This window comes from Telmatherina bonti (assembly GCF_933228915.1).
Source record: "Telmatherina bonti genome assembly, chromosome: 22".
NCBI classification, from domain to species: domain Eukaryota; kingdom Metazoa; phylum Chordata; class Actinopteri; order Atheriniformes; family Telmatherinidae; genus Telmatherina; species Telmatherina bonti.
In genome coordinates, this window is record NC_136631.1 from 6814543 (window position 1) to 6831910 (window position 17368).

Consider the following 17368-nt stretch of genomic DNA (forward strand, 5'->3'; position numbering starts at 1 on the left):
ATCCATTCCTCCCACTGTGCTTCTGTGCTTGTGGCTTTCCATAAAACGGTGTTTACTGGTTAAACTACATGGCGCCATCTTGTGGCTGAGGATGGTACACCTTGCTTTAAAGGTCACATGTTTGTGCCAGACCCAGTATCTGGGAAGTAACCCCAGCGTGTTTGCGGCTGCTTTGCCATCAGAGAGGCTTGGTTGGTTGATTTTAGACAAATGAGCTTTGCAGCTTTATTTTATCACTGCAACATTTCATCCCATCATGGGGGAGAGGGGGGGGGGTTCCTTCAGTTTTCCTTCAGATTCAAGCAGAGAGAAGATAAAGTGGAGAGTTGTCAGGACAGTGAGAATTTTTTTTACACCAATAACAAAGAGATTAGCCAGTAAACCAAAAAAGTAAAGTTTTTTTCCCCCAAAATTCCCACGAGAAAATGACCTTCACCTCATCTTAAACCAGCATCTCATGTATATTGAGCTTTTCTAACCTCTGCTTCTTCCTCTTTCCAGTTTAATCAGAGATAGTATACCAGACTTCAGCAGACCCTTTTAAACTCTTAACTCAGAGCTTTAACCCATATTGTAGTGCAGACTATTTACAGAGGGGTAATGCAACGTTGTCAGTATTAATACGTTTATGTTGTTACATGTTTGGATGTTTATTTGGCCATTGACTGGCTGTGTTTGGAGTGTAAAAATGGAATCCAGAGGAAAGAAATTAGTAGCTTGTTCAATGCACTTTTTACGATGGGACATTTCCATTTGCAGCACCGGGTTTTGAGGACTTTGGGTCCCTCTACAGAGGAGAAGGGTGCAACGAAAGCGTGGTGCAAAAATAACACGGTGTGCAGGGAAACGAGAGGAAAAGGGCAAGTGAGGCTGGAGAATCCGGCTGGACCGCTGGAAACACATCAACAATGGGGGGCAGAGCTGGGATTTGTGGGGAGGTGGAAATTAAGAGGCGACACTCCTCCAGAGCAGGAGGTTTGGGTTTTAAACTAAATTTATTCATTTAAAAAAGCAAGAGAAGAAGGATGGGAGGGGTTTCTGTCACCACATTTCTGTTATTACATGCACATGGCGTCGTCCTGCATGCCGACAGAAGGGTGCACAACCTGTGATGTGTTGATACTTTACAATTACATTGCTTGCAAGAATGAAACACACCTGTTTCACCACAGTTTGTTCTGCCTGAGAAAAGTTGCACCCATTTTTTTAGGTTGTATAATTGTGAGGAGTCAGTATTTTTATGGTTGGAAAAAAATATATCCTCCACTGAAAGATGTACAGTTGGAAAAAAAAAAGCATTTTGTACACCATTGTTGATGTTTGAGATAACATAAAAAAAAGATGAAAACATTGAGGAATGTTCCATTTTCCTGTAAATTGTACCTCTATTTATTTGCCTTATTTAGTTTGCTATATTTTGTATGTACACACAGCATTACAACAAAATGTCATATTAAAAATATGAATAAATAAACTGTGGTCCGTGTATGATGGATTGTTCTGAGACTCGTATAAGAATGACTTTTTTTCTTTGTTTCTATGATTTTATTGTTTTGTATGTTTTCTCACCCTGTGTCTTTTGTAGGGTTACAATAAACTTTTGTCCCTCACAGCCGACTGTTTACTCTGAATCTGTCAGATCTGTCATGCCACCACTGCAGCACACAAACTTCACATCTTTGGGATGATTGTTTGGTCTGCTGTCTTCCTCTAATAAGAGTCCTCTGCTACTAAAAAGCTACAGACCTTTTATCTGTACTAACTGGACACTACATAAAGTACACACATTCACAAAAATCTGATTGATCAATCACATGCAGGCCCATGTGGTCATGACGACTTGCTGAAGTTCACAATAGGCATAAAAGTGAAATAGATTGCACTTGTATACCTTTATATTTGACCACTCGAAGCATTTTTACATGTCATGTTACACACACACACATTTTTTTATATATATACAGTTGTACTCATATTTATTCATTAAAGAAAAAGAAAAAAAAACGCCTGTAAAATAAGCTGAAATTGACTAAAGTAATATAGAAACGTTATGAAAATCATGACATTATTTTATAATTCTAGTTCAAAAGAAATAATTTTTTTAAAAAAGCAAACCAATAAGATAACTTATTACATATTACATCACTCATAAAGTAATATTTAGTTGAAGAATCCTTTAATGTTTCCGCTCCAGTCAGGTGTTTTCTGTTCCTCTCAGTCAGACTTCTGCACCTGTTGACAGGTATTTTGTCCCACTGTTCAACAGAAAAGTCTCTAATTTGTCCAGGACACATGTGTTTGTTTGTTTTCTTTCTTCAACTCAATTAAATGAAAAAAAGAAAAGAAAAAAAAACACAGTGTCTTATATTACTAAATTATATTTTTGCAATTTTTTTGTTATTGTTTCTTTTTTAAGTCTCCAGTTATTTGAGTGACTGTTGTAAATTCAGTCTTTTCTTTAATAAAAAGGGGATGAATACATATGAGCACAACTGTATATTACTATTTAAAATATTAAAGGCATTTAGAGAAATTAAGAAAAGAAAAATTGAGGAAATTTATTACGGAACGATTGTCAGTGTACGGGTTTCTGGAACACCGCTACACTAATGGACACTGACTTCCGCTAGAACTTTGCGATTTTGGCGCGATATTTGGTGACTTTTCAGACCCTTGTGCGGATTCCACTTAAAGAAAAAGCGACTATCGTCAATTCCAGCAACTTTATTTGGTAAAACTGGAGACTTCTGGTGAGTGGTTGAGTCAGGTGTGTTGCAGCAGGGAAACTCACAACGTCTGCGGTTCTAGAGGACCAGAGTTGTCCAGTCCTACACCAGATAGCTTGGTCTTCATGCTGTCTCCATCCTTCCACCAGGAGGTGATCACCTCTGCTGCAGGGCCAGACTGAAGCCACAACTGTCTGCTTTACAGTCACATATTAATGTCTGGTAATGAAGGGTGTAGATGGAAACCTGTAAGAAGGTAAATGTACTGGTGTAGACTGGACATGTATGTTAAATCACTTAAAATTAGATTTGATTTTAGGTCTGTTCAGTTTTGGCCAGGGACATTTCCTATTTTTTCCAACTGTTTTGAATAGAAATTAAATGTATTAATGTAATTTTTTAATACATTTATTAATGTCTGTTATTTGCTGTAGTCATCCATAAAATCAATGTTTTTTTAAAGGTTGCTTTTTGAGGCAAATATTATACAATTAATTAGGATTAATTCCTTACAAAGCCTGTAATTAAAGAGAGACGTTTTTTGATCTATCTATCTATCTATCTATCTATCTATCTATCTATCTATCTATCTATCTAGTATGTGTGTGTACAAGTATGTCAAAGTTCATAGAAGAATGGTGTTGTGTTTATTATGGAAAAGTAAAAGTGCCACAATGTATTAATTCAATAATTGATTAATTATATGAGTCATTCATTTATTAAAGCATTGAATAATTAATTAATTCATTAAATGTGTCATTAATTATTTAAAATTGGAAATAAATGCACAAATATATAATTAAATACATCAGTAATTCATTAAAATACAATTAATATATAGAAAAAATATATATATATACATATACATATATAAGAAATTATTTCACTATTACATGCAATGAATTGTATTTTAATGAATTAATTATATATTATATATTTGTGTATTTATTTCCTATTTTAAATAATGACACATTTAATTAATTAATTCTACATTTAACGTTTTAATAAATTAATGACATTTATTTTATTAGTCAATTATGTATTTAATGAATACATTGTGGCACTTTTACTCCTCCATAGTTTATCCTCTTACATAACCTTTTTAAGAAGCACAGACTCACAATAAAGTTCAAACTGCTTCTTTACGGAACGAGTCAGATCCACCATGTTCAGAATCACTCCTCTGACACAGAACACACCATGCAGCTTCAACAGTTACACATCTGCACAACATAAAGTAGTGCTTATGATACCAAACAAACTATGCAGTAAACTTCGAGCAGGAATATAACTTCCATCTAAATACATAACAAATGGTCAGACTGGTAACTCAAAGAACCACTTGGTACAACCAAGGTGTGCAGAATAGCATCTCTGAACACACAAGTTTCCATCTCAGCTCCACATTCGGATGGTAGACTCAGAATTTGGTGGAAATATTATGAAAGCATGAATCCATCCTGCCGTCTATCAGGCTGCTTTGTCTGGACACTTGTTGCTCATTAGTACCAACACAGCCTACCTGCTGACCATGTTTATTCCTTAATGAGCACAGTGTAGCATCTTCTGATGGAAACTTCCAGCAGGATGATGCACCATGTCACAAAACTCACATCATCTCCAAATGGCTGAACAACTTGTAATAATTTTTACGTTACAATGAAAGCAAATGAGTGTTGTTGGACTGCAGTTCCACATAATGACCAAAAGGAGGCAGTAAAGGCTCATCCTAATCGTTTACAGCAGCAAACCAGGTAAGTCAAATATCAGCTGATAGATAGATCGATAGATAGATAGATATGTGAAATGTTTACATGTGATAAACCTTGACTTTAAAAGAAAAAAAAAGAGCAATACTTATGGACTGAAATATTCTTCAGTGTGCAGATGAATTAAATTGCAGTTTTTGATTTGTAAACTCTATTCTACTTTTGAACATGGAAATTATCGTGAGTTTATTATTTTCTATCTTAACCACATTAAACCAGATCCTGATAAAAGAACTGAAATACTGAATGAAACATTTTACAGTGTGCAGTTTCATTAAAGGTAAAACAGCATCAGAAGTCTTTATGATTTTATGCTTCAGACCACACAGGATATTAGTCTAGATCAGGATTCTTTTACTTTATAAAAGATCGGAGAATTTTCTAAAGCTAAACACTTTTTCTTTTGAGGGTCCCTGACTCATCTTCTCATCAGACGGTATTTAAGGGACATAGCTGGACAGGAGCTGGTACTTCTTGTCTTTTAGGGTAAGTGTTGCGCCCCGCTAAAACAGAGAACTGTTTTGAGCACCATTAGACATATATTTATAAACTGATTATATTCAGATAGTTTAGAGTAAGACCTTGTTTAAACCACCTGAACATAGCGATAGGATAACACTAAGGAACTCCTGCAACGTCCTGAGATCAACTCAGTTCAGGAGCTCTAGAGTCAGGCTGGTCAGATTACCTGCAGAGAGGATCATTACAGAGACCAGGTGTCATTAAACTACTCAGTACTTAGAATAAAAACAGCCTCTGTGAACTTTAAAAGATGAAAAATATTTGATAAGATGGAGAATAAGATGATAGAGGAACTGGTTTATGTGAAGCAGAAGTTTCCACCATCTTAAGATAAACTTTGGTTTTCATTTTGGTTTCTTGACGTGGAGGATGACATGTTCAGCTTTTGCACCTGCTGCAAGTCATTTTCATAAAAAGAAGTATGAAAGAATGGAAACTATTTTCTTTATTCAATTTTCTTTCTTGTAATCTGTTGCTTTTTATTTTTACAATAAAAACTGCAGGATTGTAAGTAGTGAACATGTTTTGTTTATCCAGTTTGTTCCACATCATAAAGAGCTGGGCTGCTCGTCAGGTTTTGCAAAAAAGAGCAGATTAGTTTTACAAATGGTGTCTAAATACCTGAACAAGTTTAGCTAATAGAAAATTTAGGTTGCAAAATAAGTTACTGCAAGAAGACAGGATTTAGTGTTTTAGCAACTCAGAAAAAATGTAAGCTGTCCAAAAAAAAGGGAAAAAAAGGTTATAAGCACAGATAAGTTATTGTACTATGAGGGAACTTCACTTCTTTCATTGACTTTTCCCTGATTATTACGTGTGAATATTGTATCTGAAAGGTTGAAACTGAAAGTGTTTTTGCTGCTGACAGCCTGCATTGTTTGTGCCAACAGTAAGACGTGATCTCACACTGAACAGCTACCGGTTGTGGTATAGTTTAGCAAGATACAGAGTTGATTTTTCCTGCTGATCTTACTGAACAATAAGCATTGTGTTAAAATATTTTTCTTGGTACAAGAAGTGGACCCGGCTCAGACCAGCCCTCAGCCATCGGTAGGAAAGAAGGAAGGAAGTTGATCAAACATGCTCAGATGAGAGCAGGGAGCTTATAAACCAGAACTTCCTGAAAGTCTTCGGTCTTAGACCACAGAGGGAATCGGTTTAGGTTAGGATTGTTTTATTTGCATTTGCTTCTTATTCAAATAAAAGGTCTCAGAATAAGAGACTTAGAGCCTCTCGACACACAGGCAGGACCAGATATTTCCTCTCTGGAGAAGGTGAGTTCTGTTTCCTGCTTAAATTGAGACAATTTGGAACCGAGAATTTATGTTGTTGACTGTGGTATTGATAAACTCATAATATGCAGATGGGTTTTGTGTTACACCTTCAGTGCTTATGGATTATTAAGGTTTTTTAAAAGAAGAATTTAACCTGCAAACATAGAGGTTACGGTACAGAGCCTTGAAAGTAGCCAACACAACAGGACACAGATAAGCTAAACTGCAGCAGGTTTTATATTAGAAGTAAAAGTCTCGATGCTCCTTCCAGTTTAGACTGCTGCAGTAGTCTAATCACGTTGGGATAAAAGCATGAATTATGAATGCTACTTCATTTCAACAGTGTTCTGAGTTTTGCAAAAGAAAACAGCAGTTTTTATTTACATGTTGTTCTAGAGAAAGTTCTTCATCTAAAATTACACCCAGATTTCTGAGACTGGGCTTATCTGAGGCTTCTGAATCCTCCTGTTTCGGTTTAATATCAGGGTTTGACTTTGTTTTGTGGAATAATGAAAGTTTCTGTTTTGTATGAATTTCTCAGCTTCTTTAAAGGAGCTTTATCTCTGTAACACTGAGTGTGTTTAACTTGGCATTATGCATTACTGTCAATAAACTGTTTATGGCTTAATGCTAATTAAACACATCTTTTTGCTCTTTCATCTAAGCGTCAACATGGAGGATCACATTGATTTATATCCAGAGGTTAAACAGGAATTACAAGAAGCTCTGAGGAACAACAATGAAGTTGCAGCTGCAAGAATTCGAGAATATTTAGAGCGACAAAACAACATTCCACTAAAAATTGGGATCACAGGAGAAGTTGGCTCTGGTAAATCCACCTTTGTTAATGCCTTTAGAGGCATGAGTGATGATGAGGAGGGGTCTGCCCCTACCGGTGTTGTAGAAACTACCACAGAAGTAGCAGAATACCATCATCCAAGATATCCTAATGTCATCCTGTGTGATCTTCCTGGAATTGGAACCACCAAGTTTCCAGCTGACAAGTACCTGAAGCATGTTGGATTTGACACATTTGACTTTTTCATTATCGTCTCAGCGACTCGCTTTACTGAAAATGATGTGAAACTAGCTAAGGAGATAAAGAAGAAGGGGAAAAACTTCTACTTTATTCGCTCAAAGATTGGTATCGATTTAGATAATGAGAGAAGAAAGAGAGATTTCAACGAAGAGACAACGCTGTTGAGGATCAGAGAAAATTGTGTTCAAGGTGAGCAGCTACAATATTTCTCATCTGTTCAGCTGTTAAAGTGTTAATCTGTGAAATCTGGTTTGATCAGCAATGAATCCTACTGCAGAGATTACAAAGAGCCTCTGAATTCATACAATGACAATGTACTTGCACAAAATGGGAAAATACACTGAATAATTGATGTCTACAATAACAAAACCAAAAAAAACATAACCATGTTTGAAAATGAGATTAACACAAAGAAACATTTTAGGTGTTAATCACCTTTTTATTTTTTTTTCATGTAAAACAAATGTAAAAGGCATCTTTATGTGCAGTTTTATAAAAGACCCTCCTTTACCCTGATGAGGATAACTGTGGCCCCCTCCTGGAGCCAGGCCTGGGGGTGGGGCACGAGAGCGAGTGTCTGGTGGCCGGGCCTTTGCCCGTGGGGCCCGGTCAGGCTAAGCCCGAAAACGTGACATGGGCCCCACCTCCCGTGGGCTCACTATCTGTGGGAGCAGCCGTAGGGGTCGGGTGCAATGTGAGCTGGGCGGCAGCAAGAGGCGGGGACCCTGGTGGTCCGATCCCCGGCTGTAGAACCTGGCTCTGGGAATGTGGATTTTCACCTCTTTGGCAGGGAAGGAGAGGGGGGCTGGACCTTCTTCACTCTGCAGTTGCTCATGGTGAGAGGCGCAGAGCAGGTGTGGGCGTTCTCATTAGCCCCCGGCTTGGTGCCTGTACATTGGGGTTTAACCTGGTGGACAAAAGGGTAGTTTCCCTTCGCCTTTGGGTAGGGGGACAGGTCCTGACTGTTGTCTGTGCTTATGCACCAAACAGCAGTTCAGAGTACCTAGCCTTTCTGGAGTCCTTGGAGGGAGTGTTGGCGGGGGTTCCTTCTGGGGACTCCCTTGTTCTGCTGGTGGAATTCAATGCTCACGTGGGCAATGACAGTGAGACCTGGAGGAGAGTGACTGGGAGACATGATCGCCCCACTCTGAACCCAAATGGTGTTTTGTTACTGGACTTTTGTGCTCGCCATGGATTGTCCATAAAGAACACCATGTTCGAACATAGGGGTGTTCAACTGATCACCACCTGGTGTTGAGTTGGCTCAGATAGTGGGGGAGAAAGCTATCAGGTCTGGCCGGCCCAAACGTGTTGTGAGGGTCTGCTGGGAATGTCTGGCAGAGTCCCCCGTCAGAGTGAGATTCAACTCTCACCTTCAGCAGAGCTTCGACCATGTCCCTAGTGAGGCGGGGGACATTGAGTCTGAATGGGCTGCGTTTCATGCCCCTATGGTTGAGGTGGCCATCCGGAGCTATGACCATAAGGTTGTTGGTGCCTGTCATGGCAGTAATCCCAGGACTTGTCGGTGGACACCAGCAGTGAGGGATGCCGTCTAGCTGAAGTAGAAGTCTTCCCAGGCTTTCTTGGTCTGTGGGATTCTGGAGGAAGCTGATTGTTACCAACAGGCTCAGCGGCATGCGGCTTTAGCTGTTGCCAAGGCAAAAAATTCGTCTTGGGAGGAGTTTGGTGAGGCCATGGTGAAAGACTTCCTGATGGCTTCATGGCGATTCTGGTCCACCATCCGGCGACTCAGGTGGGGGAAGCAGTGCCCCGTCAATGCTGTGTACAGTGGAGATGGGGAGCTGCTGACCTCGACTCAGAAGGTTCTGGGTTGGTAGAAGGAATACTTTGAAGACCTCCTCAAACCTACCAACACGGTGAGTAAGCAGAGCTCGGGGACTCAGGGGTGGACTCTCCTATCTCTGGGGCTGAGTTTGCTGAGGTGGTCAAAAAGCTCCTTGGTGGCAAGGCCCCGGGGGTGGCAGAGATCTGCCCGGAGTTCCTTAATGCTCTGGATGCTGTGGGGCTGTCCTGGCTGACACGCCTCTGCAACAAGGTCCAACATTGCATAAACATCGGGTATAGTGCCTCTGGACTGGCAGAGTGGGGTGGTGGTCCCCCTTTTTAAGAAGGGGGGCAGGAGGGTGTGTTTCAATTACGGTGGAATCACACTCCTTGGCCTCCCTGGTAAGGTCTATTCAGGGTGCGGTTTTTGTCCTGGTCGCGGAACAGTGGATCAGCTCTATACCCTCTTTGGGGTCCTGGAGGAGGCATGGGAGTTTGCCCAACCAGTCTACAGGTGCTTTGTGAACCTGAAAAAGGCGTTCAACTGAATGCAACTCCGGGAGTATGGGTTAGCGGACCCCCTTGTACGAGCTGCCCAGTCCATTTACAACAGGTGTCAGACCATGATCCGCATTGCTGGCAGTGGCAGCGGCTGAAATGAGTTTCCTCCACAGGGTAGCTGGGCTCTCCCTTAGACATAGGGTGAGGAGCTCGGTCATCCGGGAGGGGCTCAGAGTAGAGCTGCTGTTCATCTGCATTGAGATGAGCCAGTTGAGGTGGCTCGGGCATCTGGTCAGGATGCCTCCTGGACGCCTACCTGGTGAGGTGTTCCAGACACGTCCCTCTGGAAGGAGACCCCGGGAGAGATCCAGGTCATGCTGGAGGAATTGTATCTCTTGGCTGGCCTGGGAACGCCTTGGGATCCCCCCGCAGAGTTGGCAAATGTGGCTGGGAAATGGGAAGTCTGGGTTTCCCTGCCTAAGCTGCTGACCTTGTGACCCAACCCCGGATAAGTGAAAGAAGATGGATGGATTGATAGATTCATAAAAGTATTTTGGCTTAAATTTTAATTAGAGTTTTTTTTATTTGCTTATGTGGGCAGAAAAATTTTCTCAAAAACATCTAAAAGTCTGAAATTAGTAAATGCATGGCAGATAAAAAGTTCACACCTGTACAACGGCTGCTGTTTCTTTGCCTGAAACATGAGTATACCAGTCGTTTTTGGATCTGGAGGGCGGGGCTCTGCGGTTTTTTTTTTTTGTTTGTTTTTTGTTTTTTTTTAAAACTTTTTCTTTATTTTTTAGGGACAAGTATGCTTCGTGGACGATGTCACATACTACAGCATTTTAGCTAAGGATCATTTTAAATGCCTGTCCCTGTTGGAAATGATTATACAATTTTTATGGTTTATCCTTTTATTAAATAATGCTTGCATTTATAATCTTTGTGTATGCTTAACAGAAGAACGTGACAGAAAGCACCCTGTCTCTAAACAACAGGAAACAGAGCTGAGTGAACTTTGATACACCCCGAGACATGACTTCTGATCATTTCTGCTTTTATACTTGTGAACTGGAACCTATCTTGTCTCTGCAGCAGCATATAGGAGTGCGGTGAGCACTTCCTGACAAAGCAAGTTTCTTGTCCAGCATCAAGTCTATATCTGTTCAAACAATGAAATGATTTCCTCTTTTTGTGAACCAACTTGTGTCAGTGAGAAATATGTTTCGGGTAGACTCTCACAGCTTCTGTGGTGTCTTCCCCATTGCAATGAGAAACTAAGTCTGACTCCATCTCATTCTTTCTTAGGCAGTTAGGTCCTGTTAAAACCTGACAGTCCCTAGTTTGGCTTTTACACCAGACAAATAGTATACACAGTAAATTACAATGCAAAAAATAAAGAAATAAAAAGTATATATACAAATGTGCCTATATACATACATACAAAACACACACACACAAATATGCATAAACCAAAATGTAAAATTAAGTAAAACACTACCAAAACTGGATTGGTTTTCCATCCGTAACTTTAAATTCAATATAACTTGATTTGTATAGCGCCACTACACAACAATGTTGTCACAGGGCACTTTACATACACAAATCAACATACACGCCCTGCGATGGACTGGCGAGCTGTTCAGGGTGTACCCTGTCTTTTGCCCTAAGACTGCTGGGATAGGCTCCAGCTTCCCCATGACCCTGAATTGGATAAAGCAGTTAGAAAAATGAATGAATGAATTAATCAACACAGAATTTCAAGCTAATTCATACATATCCTATAATAGAAACCATCGAGTGATGACTTCGATCCAATCCCCCATCCTGAGCATGCATGTGACGACAGTGCATATGCTCGGTTATACAGCAAACCTCCCGCTTTATTGCAGTAACCTACACCCTGCTGTCATTATGATATATGAGGAAAAGATCATTGCATGCATGTACAGCATATCAGCCTGCTTTGGGATGTAGTTTCTGATCATTTTGAAGCAGTTTAGATTATTTTGTATTGTTTTAGATATTTTTTTAAATGCTTGTCTAATTTAACTTGTGGATTTCGGACTAATCTAAGATTATGAAATCACCTTACAATATGAACTATTTCCTTTTTATGTAAATATTAAATGTTTTTCAAAATCTTATTCCCTAATAGAGAAACACATAGACACTGTTTTATTCTGACATAGAGCAGCAACAAGTTTACCTACATTACAAAAAACAAAACTCGAGGTTACCCTGAAGGTGGCATTTTGAGTCATTTTTGACCCACATGATACAGCCGGGCCTAGTCAGCCAAATTTTGATCTTATCTAACCTAACCCTAACCCCCTAACCATGATGTACCTGAAAGATTCCAATCAGTACTAGCACCTAAAAACAAGCAACGCTTTACTCAAATCAACATCATTATGAGGCTTATGCAGAACTTTTCATTTGTTGGTGGTGTGTTGTCATGGGAACCATATGAAAGCTGCAGGAAAGCTGCTCTTCAGGACCAGAGTTAGACATATTTACACAGATAAAAAAAAAAAACCCATCAGTCACAGTCCATAAGACAAGATCATACAGGATGATATGTTTTGTTTTTTTTAGCAGACAGGTTAAGTTTGGGGTTATCTTTTGTGAGTGAATAATGATGGATCATTTAAATTACAGAGGAAAAGAAAACTGAAATAAAAAGCTTAGTTCACTTCCTGTCATTCTGAATTATAGTTGGATTGATGTGCTTTTGCTTTCACTGCAGTTTTATGAAAATTATTTTCATATGAATAAGGTGAAACTATTTACTATATTGTGTCTTGTTTTTCACACAGGTCTGAGACAACAAGGATGTGAGTCTCCTAAGGTCTTCCTGGTGTCCAACTTTCATCTCCAGCTGTATGATTTCTCTCTCTTACAAGAGACCTTAGAGAAAGATCTTCCTGCACACAAGAGGGATGTTCTGCTGTTTGCCAGTCCCACTATCAGCCCAGAGGTCATCCATAGGCGGAAAAAAGCTTTCAAGGTGAAAATGTGGCTCTTCACTGCTCTGTCTGGAGTTATAGCAGCTGTGCCAGTTCCAGGTCTTTCTATTGGTGTTGATCTGGGTCTGCTTGTTTCTGCTGCCACAATATATGTGGTTGGGTTTGGTCTGGATCCCCCTTCGCTGAAGAGACTTGCTGCCAAATCAGGTGTATCATATGAAGATCTGCGCGCTGTCATCATGTCACCTCTGGCAGCTGTAGAGATAACCAGCGATCTTATCAAGAAGGTAACGTTTCAGCTTTCAACCATGGCAGGATTAATGGCAGCGGAGGAAGTGAGCAGATTTATTCCTATAATTGGAATCCCATTATCAATGAGTTTCTCTGCTGTTACAACCTACAAACTCCTGAAACTGTTCCTGGACATGCTTGCAGAAGATGCTCTGAGGGTGTCTGAGAGGGTTCTGAGTGTGAATCCTTCACTGTAAAGTAAACATCATTTAGTGTCTGATTTTAGAAAACTGAGAACGAGCAGATTGTGACAGATTCTGTCTGAATGAATCTGTCATCTAAATAATAATGTAGATGAACATTTAAACTTGTTAATATGTCAAAAGGTTTTAAAAGTAGCTGTTTCTTGCCTTTCTGACTTCCAGAATATCATTATTGACTACCGCAGTTCCTTTCTGGCAGGTTTGTCTGCATGCTGTTAAATGTCGCAGCACGTCTGGTCTTCAACCAACCCTAACGGGCTCATGTCACTCCGCTGCTAATCACACTTCACTGGCTTCTGGTCACAGCACGTATTAAATTGAAAGATTTGCTTCTTGCTTACAAAACAATCACACAAACTGTTCCTGTCTACCTTCACTCCTTCATTCAATGTTACACTAACTCTCGACAGCTACGTTCCACCAGTGAAAGACACCTAGTATTACCACCAATATGTGGGACTAAATCACCAGCCAGACTCTTTTTCTCTGTTGTGCCACGATGATGGAACGACCTGCCGAACTTTGTCCGCTCTGCAGAGTCCTTGTCTACGTTTAAGCTGAAGACTCAGCTCTTCAAGCAGCATTTCTGCACTTAGTTTAACTTAGACAGAGGACTTGGAGAAAATTAGCCCAGTTCTTTGCAAAAAAAAAAAAAAGGAAAAAAACAAAAAAAAAAGCTTGTAGCGCTACATGTCAACACCTGCATCCAACTGGACTCCAGCAGTCAGCCAGCACCTTCCTATGATGTTTGATTTCATGCTTGTGTTGTTCTCACTCTCTTATAGAAGTCGCTTTGGATAAAAGCGTCTGCTAAATGACTGAATGAATAAAAATAAACAGAATAGAATGTTAAAGCTGTAAAACAATATCCAACATATAAAGTCAATGCGTTAATGACATGTTAAAGCAGATCCTTTTTGTTGTTTTTTTTTTTAAAAGCATGATTAACACACACGTCACTTCCTGAAACGAGGCAGGAAATTATGCAGAAACAATGTGGCTCTGAAGCAGAAATGTTCACAGAACACATCTTTTACACAGTTTAGCTATAAAGCTCAGCAGCTTGGCTTTCATATGTCCTGCTGTGCAGCAGAGGTCTGATTTAGAGCCTCCCTCCTCTATAAACCACAACAAATATCATAGTACATTTATAAACATTAAAAAAAAGTGTAATATGCATTTAATTTGATATTTAGAACTACTGACTTAAAGGTAAACTGTCAAACTAATTTGGTCTTTTATTCTCAAAATTTAACTGTCACTTTAATAAATACACATTTTTACAAAAGGTGAATCATAATCACAACCAAATAAAAACGTTCTCATAACTCGGAGTGAAGGGAAGGAAAATGTTGCCTTAATTTTTTCAAGTAAACAACTAAGCATCAGTATTCACAGTGCTGAAGATGCTCAGACAGTGATCAGAAAAGCACTGAATTTAAACTCATGACTGTAAATAAAATGCATTGGCACTTTAGAAAAACAAAGATATGCTGAAAACGAGAAAGTTGCTTAGATTATATCAGTAAATGTATTTTTAAACTGATATCTTGCTGCACCAATACATTTTTACAGTTAATGTATCAGGTTGCCATTTATTTAGATTTTTCTCCAGAAGCAATGATTATTTTTCTTTTGTTAAAATGTGTAATTTGCCTCTTCATATATTCTGTACAGGAAAAAAATATAGCCTAATGTTTTTTTTCCATATGTAATGTGTATTATATGCAGTGAAGAGATTGTTTCTTGTGCTACGTTTCAAGATGTTTAATGTGTAATTATTAGCTATAATCAGCTTTATCTTATCTGATGATAAATTGTGTATAAAAATACCTTTTCAGACATTGTGCTTTTTATCTGTGGTTTTTAATCTTTTAAATGAATGAAAAATTAAACCTGCATGTAATTAGAATATTTAGGTCCTAATCATAACTTCTGCTTATGTAGGAAAGTAAAAATATAGTGCATTAAATATGATGTTCAGCCGAGCTTTTCAGTGTGTTTGCCTCATGAATGCATGACTTCTCTGGGCAACTTGTACAAGGTGTACCGGATACAGGATGCAGGATACAGGATACACCCTGTCCCTTGGGACCCCCCACCGCTGAAGCAATGTGTTATACAACTAACTTGTACAATCGAAAACAGTATTTTAGCAGCACCAAAGAGATTCTTAAAGAGCAGTTAAAAACTTGGCATATCAGCATTGAGTGCAGTGTGTCCTTAAAACAATGACGGAAACTGGACAAGTAGAGGACAAAAGAAGAGACTAGACTTCACAGGCACGTTCACACTGTTTCGTCCACTTTAAAGGGACCGTGTCCCTTCCAGAGATAGTAGGCTACACTCTTTTGGCCCAATATAAACACCAGTAATATGCAGACCGAAGAAGCAACCTGAGAAATCTGCCAACTGCAAAAAATCATGAAGAAAAAGAATGAAGTGATGCAGATTATTGTTTGGATAGGATGAAAAATAAATGTGTAATGCCTTGGATCATGCAAGGCACAAAACCAGAGGGGGAGGAGCCAAGACAGGGCACCACTTTTACATCTTGTGTCATGGTTTGCACTTTTTGTGTCTTAGTTTTCCTGTTTTATTTTGTAGTTTTTCCTGTTTAGCTCCTTTATGTCTTGTTTAGCTTTTGTTCCTGTTGATTTAGTTCACCTGGGTTCATTCAGTTAATTTGTTTCACCTGTGTCTTGTATTCATACCCTCGGTTTTAGTTCTATGTTGCGGATTCATTGTGTTAGTCACTCCCCTGTGTGCCAAGTGTCCTTTGTTCCTGTGGCTCAAGCAATAAACCAGTCTTAACTCTGTATCTCCGTCTGTGTCTCTGCATTTGGGTCCACACCTCATTTGGGTCTACACTCCGTTTTTTTTCTTTAGCTGCAGGCTAACACACATAAGCAACACTACAAGCACACACACAGACATGGTGCTGTTTATAGCGCTGTGTTAACAGAACAGCATGGCCACTTTAATGTCAAGCTGGAGAGAGGAGAGAAACACAGCATGTCAGCTGTGTCGGCAGCAGTGGATGTTAGCTCTGAGAAGCTTCTTGTTTAGCAGTGACTGTTTTGCTACAAGCTGTAGCAATAAACACAAAGTGGTGTCTGCTTCACCGCTGCTGGTAAAGTGAAGGGGGTTTACCCCAAAGCTAGCTGCAACTTCTCTCAGCTTCCCGAGGAAGAAAGTTTAACAGCTGTTTCTGTCGGAGTTTTCAGACAGTGGAGGCAACAGATAAGAGCAGCAATGTTACTAAACCGTTGATGTTTGAAATGTTGCACTTCAGGACCAAAATTACCAGACAGAAAGACCTGGAAAATAACTGTTTTTAAGCTGAATGCTCATATGGGTGTTTAGTTCTCCTGGTAAAGCAGCTGCTTATTAAACACAGGTGTAAAGTTCAGTTGCCACATCTACCTGAACCACTTTGTCATCCACTGCTGGACAATAAAGGACAGTAGAGCCCACACCATGTTAAACTGTGGATCATTGATACACACATTGTGCAATGGTGAAAACAAACAATGGTCAGCAACGCCATCACCTGGTGTGATTTATGTAATCTTAATTTAAAAGATAAGAGACTGTCCAAATTTAGGCGGGATTCCATTTAACCAACAAGTATTAAAAAACAGCAATCACTTCATTTATAACCAGATAAACACTGATTCAGTGAAAATGTTCCATCGTCGATAATTAACCTGGAGACATCAAATGTGCCTCTTTGACCTCTTATATTTTTCATAAGCATCTACTACAGGTAATTTCCTATTTTGAAGAACCACAATTTTATTTCTATTTTAATTTTAAAATAAAAGAAAATCATAAAATTTTTGCAAAAAGTGGATAGGTACATGCTTTTCTATGGAATGTAGATATTACTGAAGAATAGTATTTTTTTTTAAAAAGCCCATAGTTTCCTGAATTTTATATATAATATAGCATAATAAAGAATAAACAGACAAAATATTATTATTATTATTATTATTATCAAACCACTTGTGTCATTAGTATCAAAGTATGCTGATAGCAGCTGCTTTAGTCATATAAAAAAATAAAAAATAATTCATGAAGCACTTGTCACACAATAAAATGTAGCACAAAATCTTTTTCGGATTTAAAAGCACTGAAGAGAGTGTGTGGGGACTCTTCCTTCTTCCTACACACTCAAACTTACTCACATGTACACTGAGCACCCATTCTTAATCATCATGGAGTATTATATTGTTGAGCATGGAAGAGCCTGGTAAGGAAACACTATCACAGAAGCCATCTACACC

General features: G+C 39.1%; 1 protein-coding gene across 2 annotated transcripts; it reads left to right on the forward strand.

The window, feature by feature from the left end:
* The first annotated feature begins 6155 nt into the window (after positions 1–6155).
* LOC306772889 (interferon-inducible GTPase 5-like) lies at positions 6156–15881 on the forward strand. 2 transcript variants are annotated; one of them, XM_079262537.1, is made up of 4 exons: positions 6156–6291; positions 6957–7519; positions 12436–12872; positions 13242–15881. In XM_079262537.1, the coding sequence occupies exons 2-4, from the start codon at positions 6964–6966 to the stop codon at positions 13296–13298; spliced, it is 1050 nt and encodes a 349-aa protein (XP_079118663.1). In that variant the 5' UTR covers positions 6156–6291; positions 6957–6963; the 3' UTR covers positions 13299–15881. The 2 variants fall into 2 exon arrangements, with proteins under 2 accessions (XP_079118663.1, XP_079118662.1); XM_079262536.1 differs by having other exon boundaries at positions 12436–15881.
* The last annotated feature ends 1487 nt before the right edge of the window (positions 15882–17368 follow it).